The sequence below is a fragment of the Salvelinus fontinalis genome, chromosome 21, assembly GCF_029448725.1.
Source record: "Salvelinus fontinalis isolate EN_2023a chromosome 21, ASM2944872v1, whole genome shotgun sequence".
In the NCBI taxonomy this organism is placed as follows: Eukaryota; Metazoa; Chordata; class Actinopteri; order Salmoniformes; family Salmonidae; genus Salvelinus; species Salvelinus fontinalis.
Window position 1 is genome coordinate 42,735,215 of NC_074685.1, and position 25,942 is coordinate 42,761,156.

The 25,942-nt window shown below is 43.4% G+C and overlaps 2 protein-coding genes across 2 annotated transcripts in view; one reads left to right on the forward strand and one right to left on the reverse strand.

The window, feature by feature from the left end:
* Positions 1-434: 434 nt before the first annotated feature.
* Positions 435-20,304, reverse strand: ptpa (protein phosphatase 2 phosphatase activator). The gene is made up of 10 exons (XM_055875324.1): positions 20,198-20,304; positions 16,999-17,108; positions 16,166-16,252; positions 10,639-10,764; positions 10,369-10,486; positions 10,028-10,127; positions 9,792-9,916; positions 9,487-9,587; positions 5,150-5,257; positions 435-1,396 (listed from the first exon to the last, which is right to left on the reverse strand). Exons 1-10 carry the CDS (start codon positions 20,277-20,279, stop codon positions 1,322-1,324), a joined length of 1,032 nt encoding a protein of 343 aa, XP_055731299.1. The 5' UTR covers positions 20,280-20,304; the 3' UTR covers positions 435-1,321.
* Positions 20,305-25,109: 4,805 nt separating this feature from the next.
* Positions 25,110-25,942, forward strand: part of crata (carnitine O-acetyltransferase a) — a 42,285-nt gene continuing 41,452 nt past the window's right edge. Inside the window, exon 1 of the mRNA XM_055875323.1 lies at positions 25,110-25,399. Within this exon, the coding sequence (XP_055731298.1) occupies positions 25,373-25,399 (27 nt within the window). The 5' untranslated portion in view covers positions 25,110-25,372. The remainder of the gene's footprint in view (positions 25,400-25,942) is intronic.

Consider the following 25,942-nt stretch of genomic DNA (forward strand, 5'->3'; position numbering starts at 1 on the left):
GTACTCCAGATCTGTGTGTTCAAATTCACCTCTTCTTAACTTATCAATCATGTGTGTTGTTACTGGTGACATGCTGAGCCCCAATATACCAAAGTCTGGTTGATAATTGTGTACCATCAGTGGTATGATGATAACCCTTTTCACAATACTGAGCAGACCCAGACCCAAGCTGAGAGGAGCTGTACTGCTCTGGCATGGTTACACATCCACCATGGTTGCTGGAACTGTGTTGGAAAAGACAAGGCCTATGTGAAAGAAAGATGACCAAGCCAGCACGGTACAGGTCAGGTTGGTACAATAGTGTCAAAAGGGTATATTCACATTTTTATGTTTAATTTCTAACCCTATTTCATTTGAATAAGTTCTTTGAGAACCACATTGACATTTTCAAAACCAACCACCAGCTTCAACGAAATAATGACCGAACACCAAAATTAACAAATTATTATAATATGACTTACAACTTGGATGATCATACAGGCAATAATGACAGACACATTATGCAACAAAACTGAAAACAGTTGGCCAAAACATCAGTGGACACTCAAAACAAAAATCAGAACTGCTAAAGAAATTAGAATATCTCAAATAAATCAGAGAAACACATTTATATCACAACCCTTGTAATGAAGAACCAAAAAAAAAAAAAAAAAAAACAGCTCTGTATCAAGGACTCAAGTGTCCAGTATGGGGTAGGAGCTATACACATCAGGCCACTCACAGTAAAGCCAAGCTCTTGTCTCGGCAATGTTTATCCAACAAGGCTATCCTATCCCTGCTACACTAGGGGCGTGTTCATTAGAGCACACAATGGAAAACGTTCCAAAATATTACGCAACAGAAAACAAAAAAATGTGTTACTTATTGGACATCAGGTAGTCCCCTCTTTCAGTCATTTTCTTCCATTTGGTGCCTAATGAACACGACCCTGGTCAGCATTCGTACATTTATAGAAATAAATAGACACTAGTAAAGGTGCACACACTCTCAATATTGGATTGAGAATGACTGACAGCTTTCCATAACACACTTACACACACACACACAGAGACAGAGACACACACACAAAAACGCTTCAATCTTCAGGGGGACAGAAAGACAACAAAACAAAACCGAATTGAGTCACTGATGATCGTGGTGCCGTCATTGGCAATTTGGGGAGGGTATTTGTTGTCTAAAGAGACAGATTTTGGGGTTGGTGTCTGTGCTAATATTAGGGATGAATTTGGCGATCTTTCTTGGGTGAGGATCGGGCGTTCATCCTCAAGGGATGTTGGGAGTTTGGTCTCTCCGTCACACACATGGTTTCTTTGGATAGCCGTCAGGGCTTCACAGGCTGGATGGAGATGAGACTGCCAAACTTGAAGTGCTGAATAACAGGGAACTTCTCCAAGCACTAGGAGTAGACAAGGAGAAAGAGAGAAGGGAGGGAATTTACATGGATGAAGAGATAAAAAGAAGAAGGTCAAAGAGAGGGAAAGATAAGAAAGAGAAATGGGGGGGTTAAAAAGAAAGAGGGAGACAGGAAAGAAAGAGATTGGGTATCAGAGATGAGACATTTGAGATATTTGTTTACCCTATGAGAAATACATAAAGCGAATAGAGGACCTGTGGTGAAGAACAGAAATGGTACAATTTGACACTGCTTTACTTCATCTAGTGCAAACTTGGTTTAGCATCATCCATACACACCAACCAAAGCCAAAGCTATGGACTTGTCTAGAACAAGCAACTTCGTGCAATTCACATAAGGTGGTCTATGTCCTGAAATAAAGCAGAAATCTCCACTCATGGGTGTTTCTTCCAAACAGCCTCTAAAAAAGCTAGTTGGTGGATTTGTTATCCAGCAAGGTGTCAAAGCTTGCTAGCAAGAGCTTCCAATCACTGATCGTTATCGCAAATTTGCATCGCTAATAATTTGCATACATGTTAAACTTTCCCAGCTCTAGGATAATACAAGGGGAGCTTCAGAGACTGGAGCTACCACAGGACAGCTAGCATTAACCCTTATCAGGTCATCTTTCATCTCATCCACAGCTGCCAGTCCTGGCTCAGTTACCTCTGGCTGTGACAATTTGGTCACATTTACATTCGTCTAACCATTGAGAGTTGTATCTGACTTTCGTGTGGCTAGCTAGCCACTTCCAGACCCGACATTGCTATTTATACTCTCCATGGACATCTCAAAATGAGGGCTGTTGTACGAAACAAATGTACCATTGGATCGTCTCTAACCAATCAGAGTATCAAAGCCAATGACGGCTCTGGCACAACGCATCGGAACCTGGGGCCAATTAGAAGGGTCAGAATGTGTTTGCATTCTACAAGGCATCAGGTAGGAAAACTAATCCAGACTCATTGTGGAGAAGAAACGCTAGTGGGCGTGCCGTTTGGCAGCAGTGAACCAGCTAACTTCGCACTCAGATCGCTGGCATGTGAAACTTTGATAAATAAAATGGGAGTTTTTGAGTACAGTCATTTTTGGCCTCAAATCCATGGCTGTTTCTACAATCGTGTGATCGCCACTGAAAACAATTAAATGGAGACGGCTTTCACCTGGCAGGTAGTTCACACTCCTAAAGGTGTTGGGGTGATTGAGTTGCCCAGTTCCAAATTGACCACTAGTCCCTAGTTAAAATAAATAAATAAATAAATAATATATATATATATATATATATATATATATATATATATATATATATATATATATATATATATATATATATATATAAAGAAACACCTTGACCTCTAACAATTGACTAACATTGCTTCTGCTTACTACTTTGTAGTACCACATTGCCAAAACCTCTGTGGGTGTATCTTCGGAACAGCCTGTAAAACTGGTCTAAAACTAGTCTATCAAGCAATGTGTCAAAGCTTGCTAGCGAGAGCTTCCCTCCGCTGATTGTTAACGCAATGTTGCGTCGCTGATAATTTTCAGCCCTGAAGAATGCAGTGTGCCGAAGTGTGCCATTTACCATTAAAATGTTGGAAACATATACAGTGTGACTTTTTTTCTTTTTATACACGACATCTCTAGCCGCCAAGAGTGAAATGATTCAATGTCTCCTTGTGCCTCCGTCCATTGGAAATGACAGATATACGGTAGTTCAGTGGCTCAAAGTAATAAACAATGTGAATCCACAGCAAATGCTAAAGATTTAGATGTGTGGAGTCAAAATTATTATTGCGCAACACTTTATTTTACAGTATTTACCTAGTATTAGTGCTCGCCGATTAACTGTAATTGACTGAAGTCGGTTCAATTATTAGAATTCCAGTTAGATTTTTCTGTGAGCTCCATGCTCATTTTCTCACTGCAGTTTCTCTAGCAGTAAATCAAGCCCGAACTATGCAATGTAGTAGGGAGTTGTAGTTTCCAAAAGCCCAATATTAAACATAATTACCACATTTTCTGTGCTAAACTAACTACAATGACCATAATCCATTGCGTGCCTACTTGTTCGGTCTGTATGGGGCAGAGACAGAGCAGAACAGGGGATCAAGAGGGATAGAGAGCAGTTGCTTCCCGATGTATCTCTACCTGGAAATGCATGATCTAAGTGATCGATAGTTAGTATTCAGAAGTCATAAAAGTATGCCTTATTTACTTTGAAGAGCTACTAAAACAGTGATTTTGTCAGACAGCATAGGCCTAGTTAAATAAAGGTTAAATAAATAAAAAATAGAGATGATATGAGTTGGAATGAAATAAAAGCCATCAAACAAATGTAATATACACAACTGAAATATTTGATTAAGTAATGTGAATAAATAATGGTTAAGTGAAAAGCAGTAAAAAATCATCAAATTAACTGTTATTTTTTGTACTCAAACAACCTCAAAAAGCACTAATCACTCAGCACTACCTATCTACTTCAATACTCAAAGGCATTACATGGTAATAGCATAACAATACCCAATAATAACTATTTTAGTTGATTTGTGGTTCATACAACAGGCACCTTGACATACTACACTGGTATCAAGTATCAGAGGTCTCTAAAAAAGTTAAATACTTCTTCAATCCGCATTTGTTCAGTCTTTGTCAATTGACTTTATAACGTCTGTAAATTAACACCCCCAAAAAAGTCCACCAGGGTCAGGATAAACATTTGAACAGAACGTCTTGTCTGAGAGTTGCATATTTTGTTGTTGTGCCCTAGCAGAAGTGGAGAAATTGCGAAAGGGCTGAGGAGGGAAGCAAGCAGCAGGCTAGAGGCAGGGCAGCGGTAGAGAGAACCAGAGAAAAGAGGGAGAGACAGAGCTGATTCCCTATGTGGGGCCGGGGGAGGGAGAGTGGAATGTGAGCCTGGGAAGGATGGGTGGGGGGGTGGGGGGGTGTTAGCAGACAGCTTGGCCCCTCAGCTCTGGGAAGACTAGCAGGCCCACTCTTGAAAACACAGGATGTGGGCTCAGGCAGGAAAGGGGGTGGGGCCAGCGATACTCTCACACACATACTGACACTGTTCCGCTCTCTCAGTTCCTCTCTTGTTTAACCCTTTCCTGCCTCTAACTCCTCAATAGAATCATTAGCCTACTCGCTCTTCAGAACACATTTACAGTTAGAATCACACTTCAAGATAGGACATGACATAACGCTAAGTTATATTTGAGTATTAATAAACAAGATTTTTATTTATAAGTCTCTTTCTTCCGTTCCACTTGGGAGGACTACACTTCTGTTTGAATGACCTTGTGTAAACATTAATGATTAAACTACTTCATTACCCCTGACATGAAATTGAATCCCTAATCTGTAGTACCTCAAACTGCCACTGAGGAAATCCAGGTGACAGAATTCACCTTTAAAAAGCGCCATCTGATTTCAACTAATGACATTTACCCCTTGATTTGGGAGAGTATGACTCATAAATATCTTAATGGGATAAGTACAACTACCTTGTAACCTGACTGACTTATGACTCCACTGTTTATATCTTGGTTGCCATAGGATACTGTGTTAACTAAAAGATATACATCTTCAAAACGGGTTAGAAACCAAGTACAATTTAACTGTTAATGTTATGGGACACATTTTCTTTATCGTTTACCTTTTATTTTAGGGGGATCCACTGTCAAGGTTCATCATACACTTTTAAGTGTAGATTTAGATTGTTCTCACTCTGTGGGGTGTGTCTCCTCTTACCTCTGCCTTGTACATTCGGATCAGGCCCTGGTTGACTTTGGACCAGGTGGGGACAGCACTGATGTTCCACAGCTGATTGGAGTGCTCAGCAAACGGACCAGTTTTCATCTGGGGGGAGGGGAGAGAGAGTGTGGGGTGGGGGTGGGGGGGGTAATACAGAAAGAGAGGGGGGGAGGGGGGAGAGAAAGAGAAAGGAGGAGAGACAGAATGAAAGGAGGAGAGCGTGAAATATATGTTTAATTCGTCCATTAGCTAACCAGCCAATAAGGAATATATAAGCCTAAGACATTACAAGACATAATGACAGGCAGGTCAACAGTTGTCCCACTGTCCAGCTCATACTTTTTGGGGTGCCAGTGAGGAGAGTGCATTTCTTTCTTTGTGTGTGTGTGTGTATGCCCTTATATTTACCCCAAGGGAAGAAAAAGAGACAGACAGAGACAAAGAGAGCTAGAGGGGCCCTGAATGAATGAATGTAGTGGTAGTGTTTGGACACTGTCTCCCTCCATAGCACCTCCCCCCCACCAAAACCCAGAGGACGGATTGTGACCGGGGCAGGAACCCAACCCTAGCCCCTGGCTTCCCCCGGGCCTCCACCAGAGAGGGATGGGGGTGGGCTTTAGTGAGGATACCCTGAAGGAAGAAGTGATTCACAACAGCATGTGGGGAAGGAAATGACTCTGGTGAGTTTTGTACACTACACACAACCTCCCAGAGAGGCGGAGACTGTGTATATATATGCACATTTTGTGCGTCAGCATGTGAGCGTTTGCACGTGAGAGAGAGAGGAAATATGCAAGCAGAACAACAGTTTGTCTGAGAGACCATACAACACACACACAAACAGTAGAGGGAGATGTGCTTAAAAAAGGCACACATCCATACACAAAAGAAACCTGCATATATACCCCCTCCCTCCTCCAGGGGGACAAACACTTATCTGGAGGTGACTGTATTCCCTCCCAAATATGCCCTCCAAGACAAAACAACCAACAAAAACTCCTGCAGATATGTCGCACGCTGGGTCTGTAAGCTTTGAGGAGACTCATATGGTAGGTACACCTACAGCTCATCCCTTGGCAGTAGTACTGTGTACCCAGAGTCTCTGAGAGCATTCACAGTCTACTTGAACAGAGCAATACTCAAATCATGAGGTGTCAAACGACACAATATTAAGAAATGCAATAAATGAAGACCTACCAACCGAGACAACTTCCTGGGCAAAACATTTCAGTGTAATAGTGAAAGTGTAAACTTCGCAGTAAAAAGCCTATCCAACCAAAAACATAGGCTCAGGTTTTCTAGGTCTCTGTCTTCACTATGGTGAAACACTAAAACAATACAGAAATACACTACGGAAAAAGAAGGAATAGCACGTCAGCTCAATTACATTGAAGAACCCATATAATCCAACCACAGTTATCTATCCAAAACGGAGATGTACGAATAAACCACTTCCCCAATCTTTTTGGCTCTATAACAAAGAACAAAAACATGATCAATTACAAATCTTAGACTCAGCTATTAAAGACTACCAGAACCCACTGGATTATCCAATTACATTGAATGAATTAAATGACATAATACAACCCTCCAACCCAAAAAGGCTTGTGGTGTTGATGGTATCCTCAATGAAATTAAATGATAAAATATACAGACCACAAATTTCAATTGACTAAACTTAAACATCCTCCTCAGCTCTGGCATCTTACCCAATATTTGGAACCAAGGAGTGATCACCCCAATCCACAAGAGTGGAGACAAATTTGACCCCAATAACTAGATATGCGTCAACAGCAACCTTGGGGAAATCCTCTGAATTATCATTAACAGCAGACTTGTACATTTCCTCAGTGAAAACAATGTACTGAGCAAATGTCAAATTGGCTTTAACAAATTACCATATGACAAACCAAACCAAAGGCAACGTCTTCTCATGCTTTGTTGATTTCAAAAAAGCTTTTGACTCAATTTGGCATGAAGGTCTGCTATACAAATTGATGGAAAGTGATATTGGGGGAAAAAACATACGACATTATAAAATCAATGTTCACAAACAACAAGTGTGCAGTTAAAATTGGCAATAAAGACACAGATTTCTTTCCACAAGGCAGGGATGCAGCTTGAGCCCCACCCTGTTCAACATATATATCAACGAATTGGCGAGGGCACTAGAACAGTCTGCAGCAACCGGCCTCACCCTACTAGAAACTGAAGTCAAATGTCTACTGTTTGCTGATGATCTTGTGCTTTTCTCCCCAACCAAGGAGGGCATACAGCAGCACCTAGATATTCTGCACAGATTCTGTCAGATCTGGGCCCTGACAGTAAATCTCAGTAAGACAAAAATAATGGTGTTCCAAAAAAGGTCCAGTTTCCAGGACCACAAATACAAATTCCATCTAGACACCGTTGACCTAGACCACACAAAAAAACTATACCAACCTCGGCCTAAACATCAGCACCACAGGTAACTTCCACAAAGCTGTGAACGAGCTGAGAGACAAGGCAAGAAGGGCCTTCTATGCCATGAAAAGGAACATAAAATTCAACATACCAATTAGGATCTGTCTAAAAATACTTGAATCAGTTATAGAACTCATTGCCCTTTATGGTTGTGAGCTCTGGGGTCCATTCACCAACCAAGAATTCACAAAACGGGACAAACACTAAATTGAGACTGCATGCAGAATTCTGTAAAAACATCCTCAGTGTACAACGTAAAACACCAAATAATGCACGCAGAACAGAATTAGGCCGATACGCGCTAATGATCAAATCAAGAAAAGCGGTGTTAACTTCAACAACCACCTAAAAGGAAGCAATTCCCAAACCTTCCTTAACAAAGCCATCGCCCACAGAGAGATTAACCTAGGGAAGAGTCCCCTAAGCAAGCTGGTCCTGGGGCTCTGTTCACAAACACAAACAGACCCCCAGGACAGCAACACAATTAGACCCAACCAAACAAAAAGATAATTACTTGACACATTGGGGATTTTTATTTTTTTATTAATTAATTGAGCAAACTAGAACGCTATTTGGCCCTAAACAGAGAGTACACTGTGGCAGAATACCTGACCACTGTGACTGACCCAAACTTAAGGAAAGCTTGAACTGTTTACAGACTCAGTGAGCATAGCCTTGCTATTGAGAAAGGCAGCCGAAAACAGACCTGGCTCTCAAGAGAAGACAGGCTATAAGCACACTGCCCACAAAATGAGGTAGAAACTGAGCTGTACTTCCTAACATCCTGCCCAATGTATGACCATATTAGAGACACATTTCCCTCAGATTACACAGACCCAAAAAGGAATTAGAAAACAAACCCAATTTTGATAAACTCCCATATCTACTGGGTGAAATACCACAGTGTGCCATCACAGCAGCAAGATTTGTGACCTGTTGCCACGAGAAAAGGTCAACCAGTGAAGAACAAACACCATTGTAAATACAACCCATATTTATGTTTATTTCTTTTCCCTTTTGTACTTTAACTCTTTGCATATCGTTATAACACTGTATATATGCATAATATGACATTTGAAATGTCTCTAGTCCTTTGAAAATATTGTAAGTGTAATGTTTACTGTTAATTTTGCCTTGTTTATTATCTATTTCACTTGCTTTGACAATGTAAACATAAGTTTACAATGCCAATAAAGCCATTTGAATTGAATTGAGAGAAAAAGTGAAAGAGAGAGAGAAAGAGAGGGAGAGGGAGGGAGGCCCCCCGCAGCTGCAGCAGCTTTTTGCCGTTCGGGGGAAGAACAGGACATAGCAACACCTCCTCCCTTCCCCTCCTTTTCTGCCCGTCTCAAAATCACATTCCCCAACACACCCTCTTCTGGTCAGGTTTCCTGGCTCACTGATGTAAAGATGGATATGGGGTACTGTGTGTGTGTGTGTGTGTATCTTGTCGGTGGAATGGCTTACACAAATCAGTCCTTACTTTTCTTGCATTAACACTGGCCTTATGATGCAACACTGAATTTGCTTATAGCTGCTTTAGTCACTATGACTGAGATGTGGTTGTCGTACCTAGCTACCTTAAGATGAATGTACTAACTGTAAGTCGCTCTGCTAAATGACTAAAATGTATTAAAAAAAGATTTATGTAAAAATACTTTTGTGAACCAAAATTCAGTCAACTCAATTCAAATCAGTGATTCAATTAACACATTAGAAATCCCCATAGAATGCAATAGGGAGAAAATATCAATTCACGACCCGCATCACACACAATTCATTGTGTGTAGGAACTGAACTGCGGTGGCATGGACACTGAACTCTGCAGAACACCAATTTTCTGTTTTTCCTTCTGCCTAAATGTCCCTCACCTCATTAATGAATTTGATGCACTCCAGAAACATGTAGTCGTGGTGATTCTCGTTGACCACTTTCTCATCGACAAAGTGCTTGGGCTCCAACGTGGGGTGGTCTGGGACAAAGGGAGTAGGAAGTGGAGGACAAAAAAGAAAAAAAATGTAATTAGACACACCGACCACTTGGTGTCACTCTTTCCCTTGCCACACTGCAGTATAGCCTTTATAACTATCAAATATGCATGACACATATTTTCAAATAGTTCCGCTGTGCATGGGTGAAGTAGGCTTTGCCTGGGCTAGTGGAGTAGGCCTCTTACCTACAAACTGGGAGCTGCCCCATATGAAAGGTAGAAATTGGAAATCATCCAACCCCCAGACCCCCTGGCTGCCAGCAGGCTCCATTCTGTAGGTTTTCTGAAGCTTGCGCATGACCACCAGATACCTGTTGGGGTTTTAAAAAGAAAGTTGTAGTTTCATTTATAGTCCATACGAGGCACATACAATCGTTTACAGATTGTGCACACATGCACACACAAAACAGTGCCTGTCTCACCTGTCAAACACCTTGAAAATGATGGCCAACTGGTCATCTACCCTGAGAGCTCCGATCTTGCAGAGACAGCAGAGGAAGATGGCAAAGGCAGCCTCGTGACCTGACAACAACAACCCGTGTCATTCATGGACAGTCACACACGCAGATGTGATACATATAAGTATCTCATATTGTTACTAATAGAGTTGTAGTGGGCAATACCAAAGTCAAAGGCAGAATATATTTGTAAAGGACAGCGTTCTGAAGAGGGAAAGAACGGGATTTGTGTTTCAACAGTGCCCTCTAGTGGGCATATGAAACAGGGACACACGTTAAGGACGAGGTCTGTCTGGGTGTGTTACCTGTTCCATAGTCTATCCTGGTGGAGTTGCCCACCGCCTCCTTCAAATACACAGCTATCTCTGGAGCCGCAGCTGCCTTGTCTTCTGGGATGACTGCTGCAACCAGGCCCTCTGCTTCCTACACACCATTTTTTTTCCATTTGTGTCATTTAGCAGAAACTCAGAGCAACTGCATATCACAACAAAACCTTTCACACACAATTTCAATTCTTTCTATTTTATTAAAACACTTGTGAATAGTATACACCCTTTGTGTGTGTGAGTGTTTACCTGGTCGAGCTTGGCGTACCAAGTCCTGTAGGCCTTGTTGCCGAAGCGAGAGGGCTGGTCTTCAGGAGGGGTCTCATCTATCCAGCGGTCCAGAGTCCCCAACAGAACCAGAAGCTTCTCTATGGTCTGGAATGAGAACAGACACACTGAAACATTCACAAAAACCCTGCTAACATATTTAACAGTTATTTGGATACATTTGATTCTTATTAGCACTTCAGCAATTTTGCCAAGAAGGATAGTTCATTATTAATCAGGTGACATGCAAAGTTAGTGAAGACCTATACAAAAAGACTCAAAACTGTAATGGTTGCCTAAGGTGCTTCCACCATGTATTGACTAGGGTTGGCGGTATACTTCAATATCATCAAGATATGTTTCGATTTCAAATTCATTCATACATTTGCCATCAATTGTTACTTCCCAAGGCTCTAAGGGAAATAAACGTGAAAAGAATACAAAAGGGGTAAATAGTTTTGGTTTGTGTACCAACAACAGCCCAAGGCATTGTGGCTTGATATGACCCCATTCTCCCTGTGTCCCTCTCTGTCTTCCTGATGATAGAAAGAAAAAAGTTGCCTCCCGAGACCCATTATGGAGGGGGGGGGGGGGGGGTTGCCCATCTTTCACACTGACTGACAGCCAGCTTCGCTATGGCTGTAGATGGCCCTCCCCCTTCACCTCCCAAACTACTCCATAATTCATGAAAAGGAGGGACAGTAGTAGTCCATGTATGTGATGCTACCAAAGGCAAGAATACAATATAATGGATTTACATGTATTTTTTACACATGGAATTACAGCCTGTTCGGGTGGGATGGAGTTTTTGACCGACAGCATAACATCACAATCTGATCTGAATAGTCTGACCAACGACCAGTCATCTTTTATTTTCATATGCATCTTCCTACTTTGTAGGGATAAGCGGGGTAGGCTCTAGAGAACGGGGTAGCAGATAGCCTAGCGGTTAAGAGCGTTGGGCCATTAAACCAAAAGGACGCTGAATGAATCCCTGAGCTGACAAGGTGGTAAAATGTGCCGTTCTGCCCTTGAGCAAGGCAGTTAACCTCCAACAACAACTGCTCCCCGGGCGCAGATGACGTGGACATCGATTAAGGCAGCCCCTCGCACCTCTCTGATTCAGAGGTTTTGGGTTAAATGCGGAAGCCACATTTCGGTTGAATGCATTCAGTTTTGCAACTGACTAGGTATCCCCTTTTCCTTCCCTTAGTGTCTAGACGATCCTATCTACCAATCTGGGCCGTGTATGTAAATATATTTAAATTTGTATCAACACACCCACACGATCAGATTGAGCATTTTAATGGCTAAAGGAGGCTCAAAGGGAAACAAATTATTTAAAATATACAGCATTCAGACCCCTTGAATTTTTCCACATTTTGTTACGTTACAGCCTTACTCTAAAATGTATTAAATAAAAAGAATCCTCAGCAATCTACACATAATGACAAAGCAAAAACAGGGTAGTAATTTTGGCAAATTTATTACAAATAAAAATGGAAATACCTTAATTACAAGTATTCAGACACTTTGCTTTGAGACTCGAAATTGAGCACAGGTGCATCCTGTTTCCAAAGACCAAGCCATGAGGTCGAAGGAAATGTCCGTAGAGCTCCATGACAGGATTGTGTCGAGGCACAGATCTAAGGAAGGGTACGAAAACATTTCTGCAGCATTGAAGGTCCCCAAGAACACAATGGCCTCCATCATTCTTAAATGGAAGAAGCTTGGAACCACCAAGACTCTTCCTGGAGCTGGTCGCCCGGCAAAACGGAGCAATCAGGGGAGCAGGGCCTTGGTCAGAGAGGTGACCCAGAACCCGATGGTCACTGACAGAGCTCTAGAGTTGCTCTCTGGAGATGGGAGAACCTTCCAGAAGGACAACCAGGCCTTTGTGTTAGAGTGGCCAGACAGAAGCCACTCCTCAGTAAAAAGCACGAGAGCCCGCTTGGAGTTTCCCAAAAGGCGCCTAAAGACTCTCAGACCATGAGAAACAAGATTCTCTGGTCTGATGAAACCAAGATTGAACTTTTTGGCCTGAATGCCAAGCGTCACGTCAAAGGAAACCTGGCACTATCCCTACGGTGAAGCAAATCAAATCAAAATCAAATCAAATTTTATTAGTCACATACACATGGTTAGCAGATGTTAATGCGAGTGTAGCGAAATGCTTGTGCTTCTAGTTCCGACAATGCAGTAATAACAACAAGTAATCTAACCTAACAATTCCACAACTACTACCTTATACACGCAAGTGTAAAGGGATAAAGAATATGTACATAAAGATATATGAATGAGTGATGGTACAGAACGGCATAGGCAAGATGCAGTACATGGTATAGAGTACGGTATATACTATGAGATGAGTACTGTAGGGTATGTAAACATAAAGTGGCATAGTATAAAGTGGCTAGTGGTCCATGTATTACATAAGATGGCAAGATGCAGTAGATGATATAGAGTACAGTATATACATATACATAAGAGATGAGTAATGTAGGGTATGTAAACATTATATTAGGTGGCATTGTTTAAAGTGGCTGGTGGTACGTTTTTACATAATTTCCATCAATTCCCATTTTTAAAGTGGCTGGAGTTGAGTCAGTATGTTGGCAGCGGCCGCTAAATGTTAGTGGTGGCTGTTTAACAGTCTGATGGCCTTGAGATAGAACCTGTTTTTCAGTCTCCCGGTCCCTGCTTTGATGCACCTGTACTGACCTCGCCTTCTGGATGATAGCGGGGTGAACAGGCAGTGGCTTGGGTGGTTGTTGTCCTTGATGATCTTTATGGCCTTCCTGTGACATCGGGTGGTGTAGGTGTCCTGGAGGGCAGGTAGTTTGCCCCGGGTGATGCGTTCTGCAGACCTCACTACCCTCTGGAGAGCCTTACGGTTGTGTGCGGAGCAGTTGCCGTACCAGGCGGTGATACAGCCCGACAGGATGCTCTCGATTGTGCATCTGTAGAAGTTTGTGAGTGCTTTTGGTGACAAGCCGAATTTCTTCAGCCTCCTGAGGTTGAAGAGGCGCTGCTGCGCCTTCTTCACAACGCTGTCTGTGTGGGTGGACCAATTCAGTTTGTCCGTGATGTGTACACCGAGGAACTTAAAACTTTCCACCTTCTCCACTACTGACCCGTCGATGTGGATAGGGGGGTGCTCCCTCTGCTGTTTCCTGAAGTCCACAATCATCTCCTTTGTTTTGTTGACGTTGAGTGTGAGGTTATTTTCCTGACACCACACTCCGAGGGCCCTCACCTCCTCCCTGTAGGCCGTCTCGTCGTTGTTGGTAATCAAGCCTACCACTGTAGTGTCGTCCGCAAACTTGATGATTGAGTTGGAGGCGTGCATGGCCACGCAGTCGTGGGTGAACAGGGAGTACAGGAGAGGGCTCAGAACGCACCCTTGTGGGGCCCCAGTGTTGAGGATCAGCGGGGTGGAGATGTTGTTACCTACCCTCACCACCTGGGGGCGGCCCGTCAGGAAGTCCAGGACCCAGTTGCACAGGGCGGGGTCGAGACCCAGGGTCTCGAGCTTGATGACGAGTTTGGAGGGTACTATGATGTTAAATGCTGAGCTGTAGTCGATGAACAGCATTCTCACATAGGTATTCCTCTTGTCCAGATGGGTTAGGGCAGTGTGCAGTGTGGTTGCGATTGCGTCGTCTGTGGACCTATTGGGTCGGTAAGCAAATTGGAGTGGGTCTAGGGTGTCCGGTAGGGTGGAGGTGATATGGTCCTTGACTAGTCTCTCAAAGCACTTCATGATGACGGAAGTGAGTGCTACGGGGCGGTAGTCGTTTAGCTCAGTTACCTTAGCTTTCTTGGGAACAGGAACAATGGTGGCCCTCTTGAAGCATGTGGGAACAGCAGACTGAGATAAGGATTGATTGAATATGTCCGTAAACACACCAGCCAGCTGGTCTGCGCATGCTCTGAGGACGCGGCTGGGAATGCCGTCTGGGCCTGCAGCCTTGCGAGGGTTAACACGTTTAAATGTTTTACTCACCTCGGCTGCAGTGAAGGAGAGCCCGCAGGTTTTGGTAGCGGGCCGTGTCAGTGGCACTGTATTGTCCTCAAAGCGGGCAAAAAAGATATTTAGCCTGTCTGGGAGCAAGACATCCTGGTCCGCGACGGGGCTGGTTTTCTTTTTGTAATCCGTGATAGACTGTAGACCCTGCCACATACCTCTTGTGTCTGAGCTGTTGAATTGCGATTCTATTTTGTCTCTGTACTGGGACTTTGCCTGTTTGATAGCCTTGCGGAGAGAATAGCTACACTGTGTGTATTCGGTCATGTTTCCGGTCACCTTGCCCTGGTTAAAAGCAGTGGTTCGCGCTTTCAGTTTCACGCGAATGCTGCCGTCAATCCACGATTTCTGGTTTGGGAATGTTTTAATTGTTGCTGTGGGTACGACATCGTCAATGCACTTCCTAATGAACTCGCTCACCGAATCAGCATATTCTTCAATGTTGTTGTTGGACGCAATGCGGAACATATTCCAATCCGCGTGATCGAAGCAGTCTTGAAGCGTGGAATCAGATTGGTCGGACCAGCGTTGAACAGACCTGAGTGCGGGAGCTTGTTGTTTTAATTTCTGTTTGTAGGCTGGAATCTACATTTTGTTGTCGTGGTCAGCTTTTCCGAAAGGGGGGCGGGGGAGGGCCTTATATGCGTCGCGGAAGTTAGTATAACAGTGATCCAGAGTTGCCAGCCCTGGTAGGACAATCGCAGCATCATGCTGTGGGGATGTTTTTCAGCGGCTGGGATTGGGAAACTAGTCAGGGTCGAGGGAAAGATGAAAGGAGCAAAGTACAGAAAGATCTTTGATGAAAACCTGCTCCAGAGCGCTCAGGACCTCAGACTAGGGTGACGGTTCACCTTCCAACAGGACAATGACCCTAAGACCCTAAGCACATAGCCAGTCCTGCGTTGTCTTGGCTTTGGGGACAAGTCTCCCCATCCAACCTGACAGAGCTTGAGAGGATTTGCAGAGAAAAATGGGACAAACTCCCCAAATACAGGTGTGCCAAGCTTAGTGTGTCATACCCAAGAAAAATCAAGGCTGAAATCACTGCAAAAGGTGCTTCAACAAGGTACCGAGTACAGGATCTGAATACTAATGTAAATGTAATTACAGATTTTTTTTCTTCTATAAATTATCCCCCCAAGAAATGTCCCTTGTTTTTGCTTTGTCATTATGAGGTAGTGTATGTGTAAATTGACAAGGAGAAAAAAAACTATTCCTTCAATTTTAGAATAAGGCTGTAATGTAACAAAATGTAGAAAAAGTCAAGGGGTCTGAATACTTTCCAAAGGCAATGTATATACAAAGAAATAGTTTATAGAACATAGTTATTTTCACTTAATAAACACCGGGATTTAGACACAGTGATGATTTAAACAGACTGCATGCGGGCTTTAAATGAACGATGTGTAATAAGAAACATTGTTTCCATCTGAAGATATGTCACTACATCATGAGTTACTAGTGTTAAAGGGTGCTACATGCCTCAGACACTTTGTATTCACATGTGAGTTTCTTCCCCTTCACTCCCTCGTTCAGCGTCAGAATGAATCCCATGTAATCAGCATACGCCTTTGAGGAAGAGAAAGAAGGGTATAGAGATGGTTAGTACTCTGAATGGAGGACCTGACTCTTCTAGTTCTCCAATTCTGTCATAACAGGTCTCATATACCCTTTGTATATTCGGTTGGGATAATAAAGACTAATCTACTTGAACATGACTATCTGGGTTGAGGCATGCCGACTATCTGGGTTGAGGCATGCCGACTATCTGGGTTGAGGCATGCCGACTATCTGGGTTGAGGCATGCCGACTATCTGGGTTGAGGCATGCCGACTATCTGGGTTGAGGCATGCCGACTATCTGGGTTGAGGCATGCCGACTATCTGGGTTGAGGCATGCCGACTATCTGGGTTGAGGCATGCCGACTATCTGGGTTGAGGCATGCCGACTATCTGGGTTGAGGCATGCCGACTATCTGGGTTGAGGCATGCCGACTATCTGGGTTGAGGCATGCCGACTATCTGGGTTGAGGCATGCCGACTATCTGGGTTGAGGCATGCCGACTATCTGGGTTGAGGCATGCCGACTACCTGGGTTGTGTTCATTAGACTACACCACAGAATACTTTTTAAAAGCTTTTACAATGGAAAACTAAAGAGTTTGTCCCAGTAGTCCCTCCCCGTTTTAAGTCAATTTTCTTCCATTTAGTGCCTAATGAACAGGCCCCTGGAGTGTTTCCATTTCCATGTAGTGGGTGTTTAAACCCTCTGGGCTATAGATAGGTTCAATTCTAAACCATCATAGGTGTGGCGTACCTGGGAACGTTTCCACTTCCCCATATCAGGAAACATGCTGATCTCCTTTTTGGGCACCATGAAGTTCTGACAGACAGGGATCGGTGGTGTGTCATCTTCGGGAGAGGAGCCTAAACCATCATAGGGACACAGAGTAGAAGGGGAAACTAGTCAGCTGACACAGCATGTCAGCTGTCCCAATAGCTTGAGTTGCATGTGTAACAGTATAACTTTAGACCGTCCAGTCGTCCCGACGCGAACCAGGGACCCTCTGCACACATCAACAACAGTCACCCACGAAGCGTCGTTACCCATCGCCCCACAAAAGCCGCGGCCCTTGCAGAGCAAGGGGAACCACTACTTCTAGGTTTCAGAGCAAGTGATGTAACCGACTGAAAGGCTGCTAGCGCGCACCACCGCTGACTAGCTAGCCATTTCACATCCGTTACACATGCTAGCTGTTCCAGTCATTGCACTAATTAGCAATGGCTTGTGAAATTACCGTCAACTTCCTTCAAACTGTACTTCAAACTGCACTTAATTGCCAAAATCTTGCACTATCCCTTTAACCAAACGGTGGGATTACCATATCCAAACTCTGACCCTGTTTCTGTAGGAGCAACTTCTGCTAGAGGCCTGATTCTGAGACATAATACAATACTGTCACCTTCAGCACCCCCAAAAAAATCCTGTTTGAGTAATCCCTCTGGAATAAATATATAAGAATAACCACACACAAAAATACATAACACACAATACACACACACTTTAAATTATTTAATATTCTGGGTTTCTAACTTAAGGCATAACAAGCTTGTTTTTTCCACCTGTCTTTGGTCCACTCAGCAAAGTGACAGGGCAAAATAAACAATCTAACATTGTAGAGTGCAGGGGAGTTTTCCAGTTCCAACCAAATACACACACAAAAAATTAAGGACTTAAGGCCTACAGTGACACACCTACACCATGCAGCCTATATATGGGATACTCATCAAGCATTGGCACGCCATCCATACAGATTTGTTTTTGTCATCACTGAGCAGCACATGAAAACATTGATATAGTCTAACTAATGCCAGTGTGCCCTGTATAAAGCTATGGCACCATGTATGACACAGACTGACAACGAAAGGGAAAGGCGGGGACAATATTGCCTTTTTCCATCCATTGACTTCATGCCCAAATGGCTATCTAGTGGCAGTGCATTAGCACATTCTACCAATAGCTAGCTAGCTAGTGTAACAGTCATTTGTCATTAATTGGCTCACGCTGATTGTACAAAATGAAAGTAGCTAGCAATCATCTATATCATGCATTATACAACGGGTGGGTCTAATCCTGATTGGTTAAAACCCCATTCCAGCCGGTGTCTATTCCACAAATTACCACCAGCTAAATATACAACGTTAAAATTCCTATTTACTCTGTTCCATCTGACTGTGCAATCCGCTGGATCATCAGCCCAGCCAGGCACTTTATAAACTTGATCTCCACTATAAAAAGCATCTGGACATTATCTCACATTTCTTTTAGACTAACATTAGGTTTTCAACAGCAGAGATTTATATAAACCTTGCCGTCTGTCGCTGACATTTGCAACATTGTTTCAATATTCAAATTCGATCTACAGCTGTCCCATTGTAATGAATGTGTCGGGAGTTGGGACAAGACAGACAGGCAGTGTCTCAGCTAGTCGAAATCCCGAATCAGCTGGCATAATTTTTATGGATATATACAACAAATGTCAATTGAAAAAAGCTACAACGAAATTAAGTGCAGATATTTTGCAAACTTTCAGTTTGAGTGATTTATTTAACTAGGCAAGTCAGCAAGGCAAGAACTAATTATTATTTATAATGATGGCCTACCCCGGCCAACCACTAACGACTCTGGGCCAACTGTGCGCCGCTCTATGGGACTCCCAATCACGGCCGGTTGTGATTCAGGCTGGAATCGAACCAGGGTCTGTACCAGGGTCAACGGCTCTAACACTGCGATGCAGTGCCTTTGACCGCTGCGCCAGTCGGGTGCCCTGATTGTGTTAGCTGTGTTGTTGGCTCGCTCCTCTGAACAACAGTGTCCTGACGAGTGAGTACATTTTCTATACCAGGCAAAATCGCGCCTCATTAGCTCATTGTTATGATGTATCCAAATAAGTGTCACCAGAAAACAGCTTCAACAAATGCAAATACTTTGTTGTTATTCTGGGTGCATTTTTTGACGTGACTGTAAATTAGCCGTAGTTGGCTAGCTACCAAGCAAGGGATAAGAACGTTGCCAGCCAGTATGACAATAGAACATTTAGAACGTCGAATCCATAGAGACTAGGTCGCGTCTCTAGCAACCGAACTGATAGACCAGCCTGCTTGGGTAGCAACCCTAGATGTGTCGGGCCAAACAACACCCATGGTAATATAACCTCCAAAGACTGGCTTCTCGGGCATTATCACTTAATTATACCACGGGTGGTTATAATCTTGAATGCTGATTGGTTAAAACCGCATTCCTGGCGGTGACTATTCCACAAATGACCACCTACCAAATCTATGACGTTAAATGTCTATTTAATCTGTTCCATTTTACTGTGCAGTCCACTGTCTCCGGTGGTAATTTGTGGAACAGACACCAGCTGGAATGCGGTTTTAACCAATCAGCATTAGACCCACCCGTTTTATAAATTATGAAAACAGTCATTACTGAGCAGCACATGAACACATTGATATAGTCTAACTAATGTCAGTGTGCCCTGTATAAACTATGGCACCATGTATGACACAGCCTGATATCGAAAGGCGGGGACAATATTGCCTTTATGCCCAAATGGTTATCTAGTGGCAGTACATTAGCACATTCTACCAATAGCTTCTAGCTAGGTTAGCAAGTTACATTGCTAGTGTAACATAGTCATTAGCCATTAATTAACTCATGCTGATTGTACAAAATTAATTTAGTTAGCTATCATCTATATCATGCAATAGATGATACAAGGTTCTGTAATTTGCTCACTAGTAGCTAGCGCCTCGAATTAGATAGCTACTTAACCACGAACAAATAGTCTAGCTAGCTACATTGCTAACCAGGACCCATTCATTGTCTCACGAAAAGTTACGAGCAGCATTGTTCCACATGGGGAATCTCCTTCTACTTATTTCTTATGAGAAACCATTGCATTCATTTTTATATTCCAGAAAATTCAGCATTAAATGATGAAATCAGCTACCTGAATGATGTTCAGTCTCCGCCATGTTTACAAGATTTGCGGTACAGACAGATATCTCACCGGATGTATAAATGTGAAGCATCCGTTTGGCGTTTCCACTCAATACCAAATATGATGATGAGAGGAAGCCAATGGAGAAGATGGCGCGAGATTGATTTTGGCTGACGTTCTGCAAATTTTCTCATCGATGAAACATTTAATCTCAATACAGTTTTCTGTTTCCAAAAATAGACTCAGACTACGTTTTGTAAACTATCCTTTGGCAAAGTTTTTTTTTTAATTGCTTTGTTTAGAAGGGGAGATTTGCGCACGCGCACTTCACATAGTAGGCGTTCCATAACGGATATATGTAAATACATGCCAGAACGCGCCAATAGGATCTCGCTAGCTCTTGCTTGGCTCCGCCCACCTCCTTGCTTGTTCTCCCCACTATGATTAATTTGCTCCCGTTGGAAACGACACGCTGTTGTCTATCTTGGGGTAGTTATACAAATCTTTGGTTGAGGTTTTGACAACATCAGTCACCTTTCAACTTTCACCCTAGTCTCGAGCGTTTTTTGCAGCGCGCCCTCGTGCGTTGTTTTGGGGCACTGCAGAGACTAGTGCGTAGGCACCATAGATGTAGTTAGAATCGGATTTGAGTCCTTTATTTGTCACATGTATCGAATATAACAGGTGCAGTCTTTACAGTGAACTGCTTACTTATGAGAACTTTCCCAACAATGCGGAGTTAAAAACTAAGAAAATATGTCTAGGCAATCAGGATAGAAAATAGCAGCAGACTCGTCTTTATGTAACAGTATAACTTTAGACCGTCCCCTCGCCCCGACCCAGGGACCCTCTGCACACATCAACAACTGACACCCACGAAGCGTCGTTACCCATCGCTCCACAAAAGCCACGGCCCTTGCAGAGCAAGGGAAACCACTACTTCAAGACTCAGAGCGAGTGACGTAACCGATTTAAACGCTATTAGCGCGCACCACCGCTAACTAGCTAGCCATTTCACATCCGTTACACTCACCCCCCTTTCGACCTCCTCCTTTTCCGCAGCAACCAGTGATCCGGGTCACGGCACCAATGTAACAGTATAACTTTACGTCCGTCCCCTCGCCCATACCCGGGCGCGAACCAGGGACCCTCTGCACACATCAACAACAGTCACCCACGAAGCATCGTTACCCATCGCTCCACAAAAGCCTCGGCCCTTGCAGAGCAAGGGGAATCACTACTTCAAGTCTCAGAGCAAGTGACGTCACCGACTGAAAGGCTGCTAGCGCGCACCACCGCTACCTAGCTAGCCATTTCACATCGGTTACATTCACCCCCCCTTTCGACCTCCCCCTTTTCTGCAGCAACCAGTGATCCGGGTCACGGCACCAATGTAACAGTATAACTTTAGATTGTCCCCTCGCCCCGGGCGCGAACCAGGGACCCTCTGCACACATCAACAACTGACACCCACGAAGCATCGTTACCCATTGCTCAACAAAAGCCGCGGCCCTTGCAGAGCAAGGGGTACCACTACTTCAAGTCTCAGAGCGAGTAATGTAACCAATTGAAATGCTATTAGCGCGCACCACCGCTAACTAGCTAGCCATTTCACATCCGTTACATTTATATCTGTGCCATTATAGCATCTGTGCCAGCATGGGCAGCGCCATTGAAGCTGCAACCTATAGGAATCCCCACCCAGTTGACTACTTTAAAAATGGCAGAAGCATGGTGGAAGCCCTCAACGGCCCTACACATGCTACATTGGCCATTTGGCCACTAGAGGCCTTTATTGGGCTCCTGAGTGGGGCAGCGGTCTAAGGCACTGCATCTCAGTCCTAGAGGTGTCACTACAGACCCTAGTTTGAATCCAGGCTGTATCACAACCGGCCGTGATTGGGAGTCCCATAGGGCGGCGAACAATTGGCCAGACGTCGTCCGGGTTAGGCCGTCATTGTAAATAAGAATTTGTTCTTAACTGACTTGCCTAGTTAAATAAAGGTTAACATTTTATTTATTTACAAATGGTAGCGTAAGTTTCTACAAACTCTTGGTGCTTTCAAGACAACTTGCAACTCCGGAAAAAAAGGTAAAATCATGACATCAGTGATCTTCAAGTCGGAGCTCTAAAATGACGCCAGTTTCCGACTTGGAATTCAGAGTTCGATGACCATTCAAAACTATTCTTCCCAGTCGGCGCTCGTTTTCACCGAGTTCCTAATTGTCTTGAACGAACTGAACTCGGAAGTCAGAGATTTCCTAGGACGCAGTTGTTATTAACGCATATTTGATGCAGACGCAAGATTCGAAGTGTTGTAATGTCGTTTTTCGTCACAAAATAGGCGGCTCCTTGTAGTACGCTCCGGCATTCGATATATTTTTTTTACTACATGAAAATTGAGACACGCCGTATCATTCCTTCCGCAGCATGGGGGCAGTGTTGTCACTTAGTGTTTTGATCTGATCTACACAACGTCTGATCTGAGCCACTCGGGAGCATAAACCACGTTTCCGTCCAGTTTTTATGCGAGTGAAGTAATGTCATAATAAAACAAATCACTACAGCTTTGTATAAAACAACACGTTACGGTACAATTGTATAAAAGCCGACAGATTAGTTCGACATGGTGGGATCTTTTTTTGTGTTGGTAAAATGTATTACGCGAGAAATGGCGGTGGAAATGCCTTTATGCACAAATATTGATAAAACAACTATCATATCGAAGTAAACTTGGAGTCACGCCATGACATGGTGCGTGGTCCTCCCACTACGACTTGGGAAACAGTTTATTAACATATTAAATAATAAGGTATTATGAAATTCACAGGGTGGTGAAAGTACACGGTGATCTTGATGCTTATTCCATGACATGATGATCGATGCTTGACAAATACAAATATTGTCACTCTTACCCATAATAATCTCATAATGTACTCTAGACTACCCGCACTGTATCTACAAGCCGTTGGCTAGAGCGCACTTGGCAAGACCTGATTAGGCACATTTGCTATTTCACGCAAAAACAAGAATTTAAAATGCTATGGAAACACATTGAATTTGAGCGAAAAAGTAAGTATTGTGTGCACTAGGTCATCACGCACTGATTTCTATCTGCAACAAGTCAGTTTGGTGGAAACACCACTGGTTGGAAAAAGCGCATATTTTCTTTATGCGGATTTTACAACCTTCGCATGAAAATATTTCGCCAAATGGATGGAAACCTAGCTATAGACTGACCAGGTGAATCCAAGTGAAATCTATGATCTCTTATTGATGTCACCTTTTAAATCCACTTCAATCATTGTAGATGATGGGGAGAAGACAGGTTAAATGATGATGTTTAAGCCTTGAGACATGATTGTGTGCCATTCAGAGGGTGAATGGGCAAGACAAAACGGGGTATGGTGGGTAGTAGGTGCCAGGCACCCGGTTTGTGTGTCAAGAACTACAACGCTGCTCGGTTTTTTACGCTCAACAGTTCCCCATGTGTATCAATGGTCCACCACCCAAAGGACATCCAGCCAATTTGACAACTGTGTGAAGCATTGGAGTCAACATGGGCCGGCAACCCTGTGAAACGCTTTAGACACCTTGTAGAGTCCATGCCCAGACTAAATGAGGCTGTTTTGAGGGCAAATGGGGGTGTAACTCAATATTAGGAAGGCGCTTCTAATGTTTTATACACTCAGTGTATAGGCTACGAGAATTGACATAACAGGCTAGGAGACTGACTGACATCATCATTCAACTAAAATATAACTTAATTTACATTGAACATTTTACAAAAGTAAATCGTGCATCTATTTATCTGAAACCGACAGCATGAACGATTCAGGGTAGCTTTGTGTAACGGATGTGAAATGGCTAGCTAGTTAGCGGGTACGCGCTAGTAGCATTTCAATCAGTTACGTCACTTGCTCTGAGACTTAAGTAGTGTTGCCCCTTGCTTTGCAAGAGCCGTGGCTTTTGTGGAGCGATGGGTAACGCTGCTTCGTGGGTGACTGTTGTCGATGTGTGCAGAGGGTCCCTGGTTCGCGCCCGGGTCGGGGCGAGGGGACGGTTTAAAGTTATACTGTTACATTGATGCTGTTGACCCGGATCACTGGTTGCTGCGGAAAAAGAGGAGGTTGAAAGGGGGGTGAGTGTAACGGATGTGAAATGGCTAGCTAGTTAGCGGGTACGCGCTAGTAGCATTTCAATCAGTTACGTCACTTGCTCTGAGACTTAAGTAGTGTTGCCCCTTGCTTTGCAAGAGCCGTGGCTTTTGTGGAGCGATGGGTAACGCTGCTTCGTGGGTGACTGTTGTCGATGTGTGCAGAGGGTCCCTGGTTCGCGCCCGTGTCGGGGCGAGGGGACGGTTTAAAGTTATACTGTTACATTTGCGTTCCTAACAGTGTTGCCCACATTATCCTGCTTTTTATTCCCATGTTCTTTGTCCTATTTCTGTCTTAAACTTTTCAAAGGCAACAACTGCAGTTTAGATATTTGTGTGATCTAACTGCGCCACAATCCAAAGTAATACAGTTTGTTCCTAACAGTGTTGCCCACATTATCCTGCTTTTTATTCCCATGTTCTTTGTCCTATTTCTGTCTTAAACTTTTCAAAGGCAACAACTGCAGTTTAGATTTGTGTGATCTAACTGCGCCACAATCCAAAGTAATACAGTTGTATTCTATCAAAGTAATTACACTAATTACTTTACTAAATTTAACGTTATGCTTTGCTTTGAATAGTAAAGTTAACCCTTTACCCTTTAAGAGCTAAAGAACGAGAGCTAGTTTATAATTATAAATCTGATTATTTCACAAAAGTTTAGCTAACCACGCTGCCAATGCCAGCGAGAGTAAACAGCTCTTCCTTGCTTTCACAAAATGAAAAGAGCAAAATAAAAAAACTTGCTATCGCCCCTGGTGAACGGAACTGGGACCGGCGAGGAGATCATGTTACCAAAAGGTGTCAACGTATTGAAGCTGTAACTGCGCTAGCTAGTACTATCTTTGGCGTAGCTGTCTTAACGGTGGCACGGTTGTTGTTTTGAAGGGTGTTCCTGAAGTAACTATTCGCCCTTGAATACGCTTTGTGGTCTGTTCATTGGAGTTCAGCTGGGAATGAGAAACCGATTCATTCCTGTACTTTGAGCACCGGGCATTTGTGGGCGGATCTTTCCGAATCATCCAGAATGCTGAGCATTTTAGCCAGGACGATGGTGAGTACACAATCAACAATGTAAGCTAGAATAGCTCCCTTTTAGCCCGCAAAACGGTTTAGTAAGGAAAAACAAGTGTTCGTGGAGTGTGTTCTCTAGTTATATATCGAAAACAATGGGCATTGAGTCAAGTAACTGTAGTTAGCTAGCTAATGTTACGCAATTACAACCTCGCTGTGTGTGTCAAGCAATGTGTAACACGTTAACTGGTCGGGGCAAAGTCAAGCTGGAGATTTGCCTTATTGATATCGTTGCTGCGGTGTAGTTAAAATTATGACATATTCAGACTTCCCTCTTTAATACCAATTAAACTAAATGTGCAAGAATGGTATAAATGACATTCGGAATCAGCTGACTATAGCGAACAAGGAACACCCCTTGTTTTTGCACTTCGGTTTCGTATTTTGTTTTTGGAGTCAAAATGTAGCTAAACCGTTGCTCTCCTCCGCTGACGGTTAAGGCGGACGTCTTAACACTGCAACGCCTACTTTTTGCGTGTTAATAAAACATGTCTATAGCTTCACAACCACGTAAAATATCGCT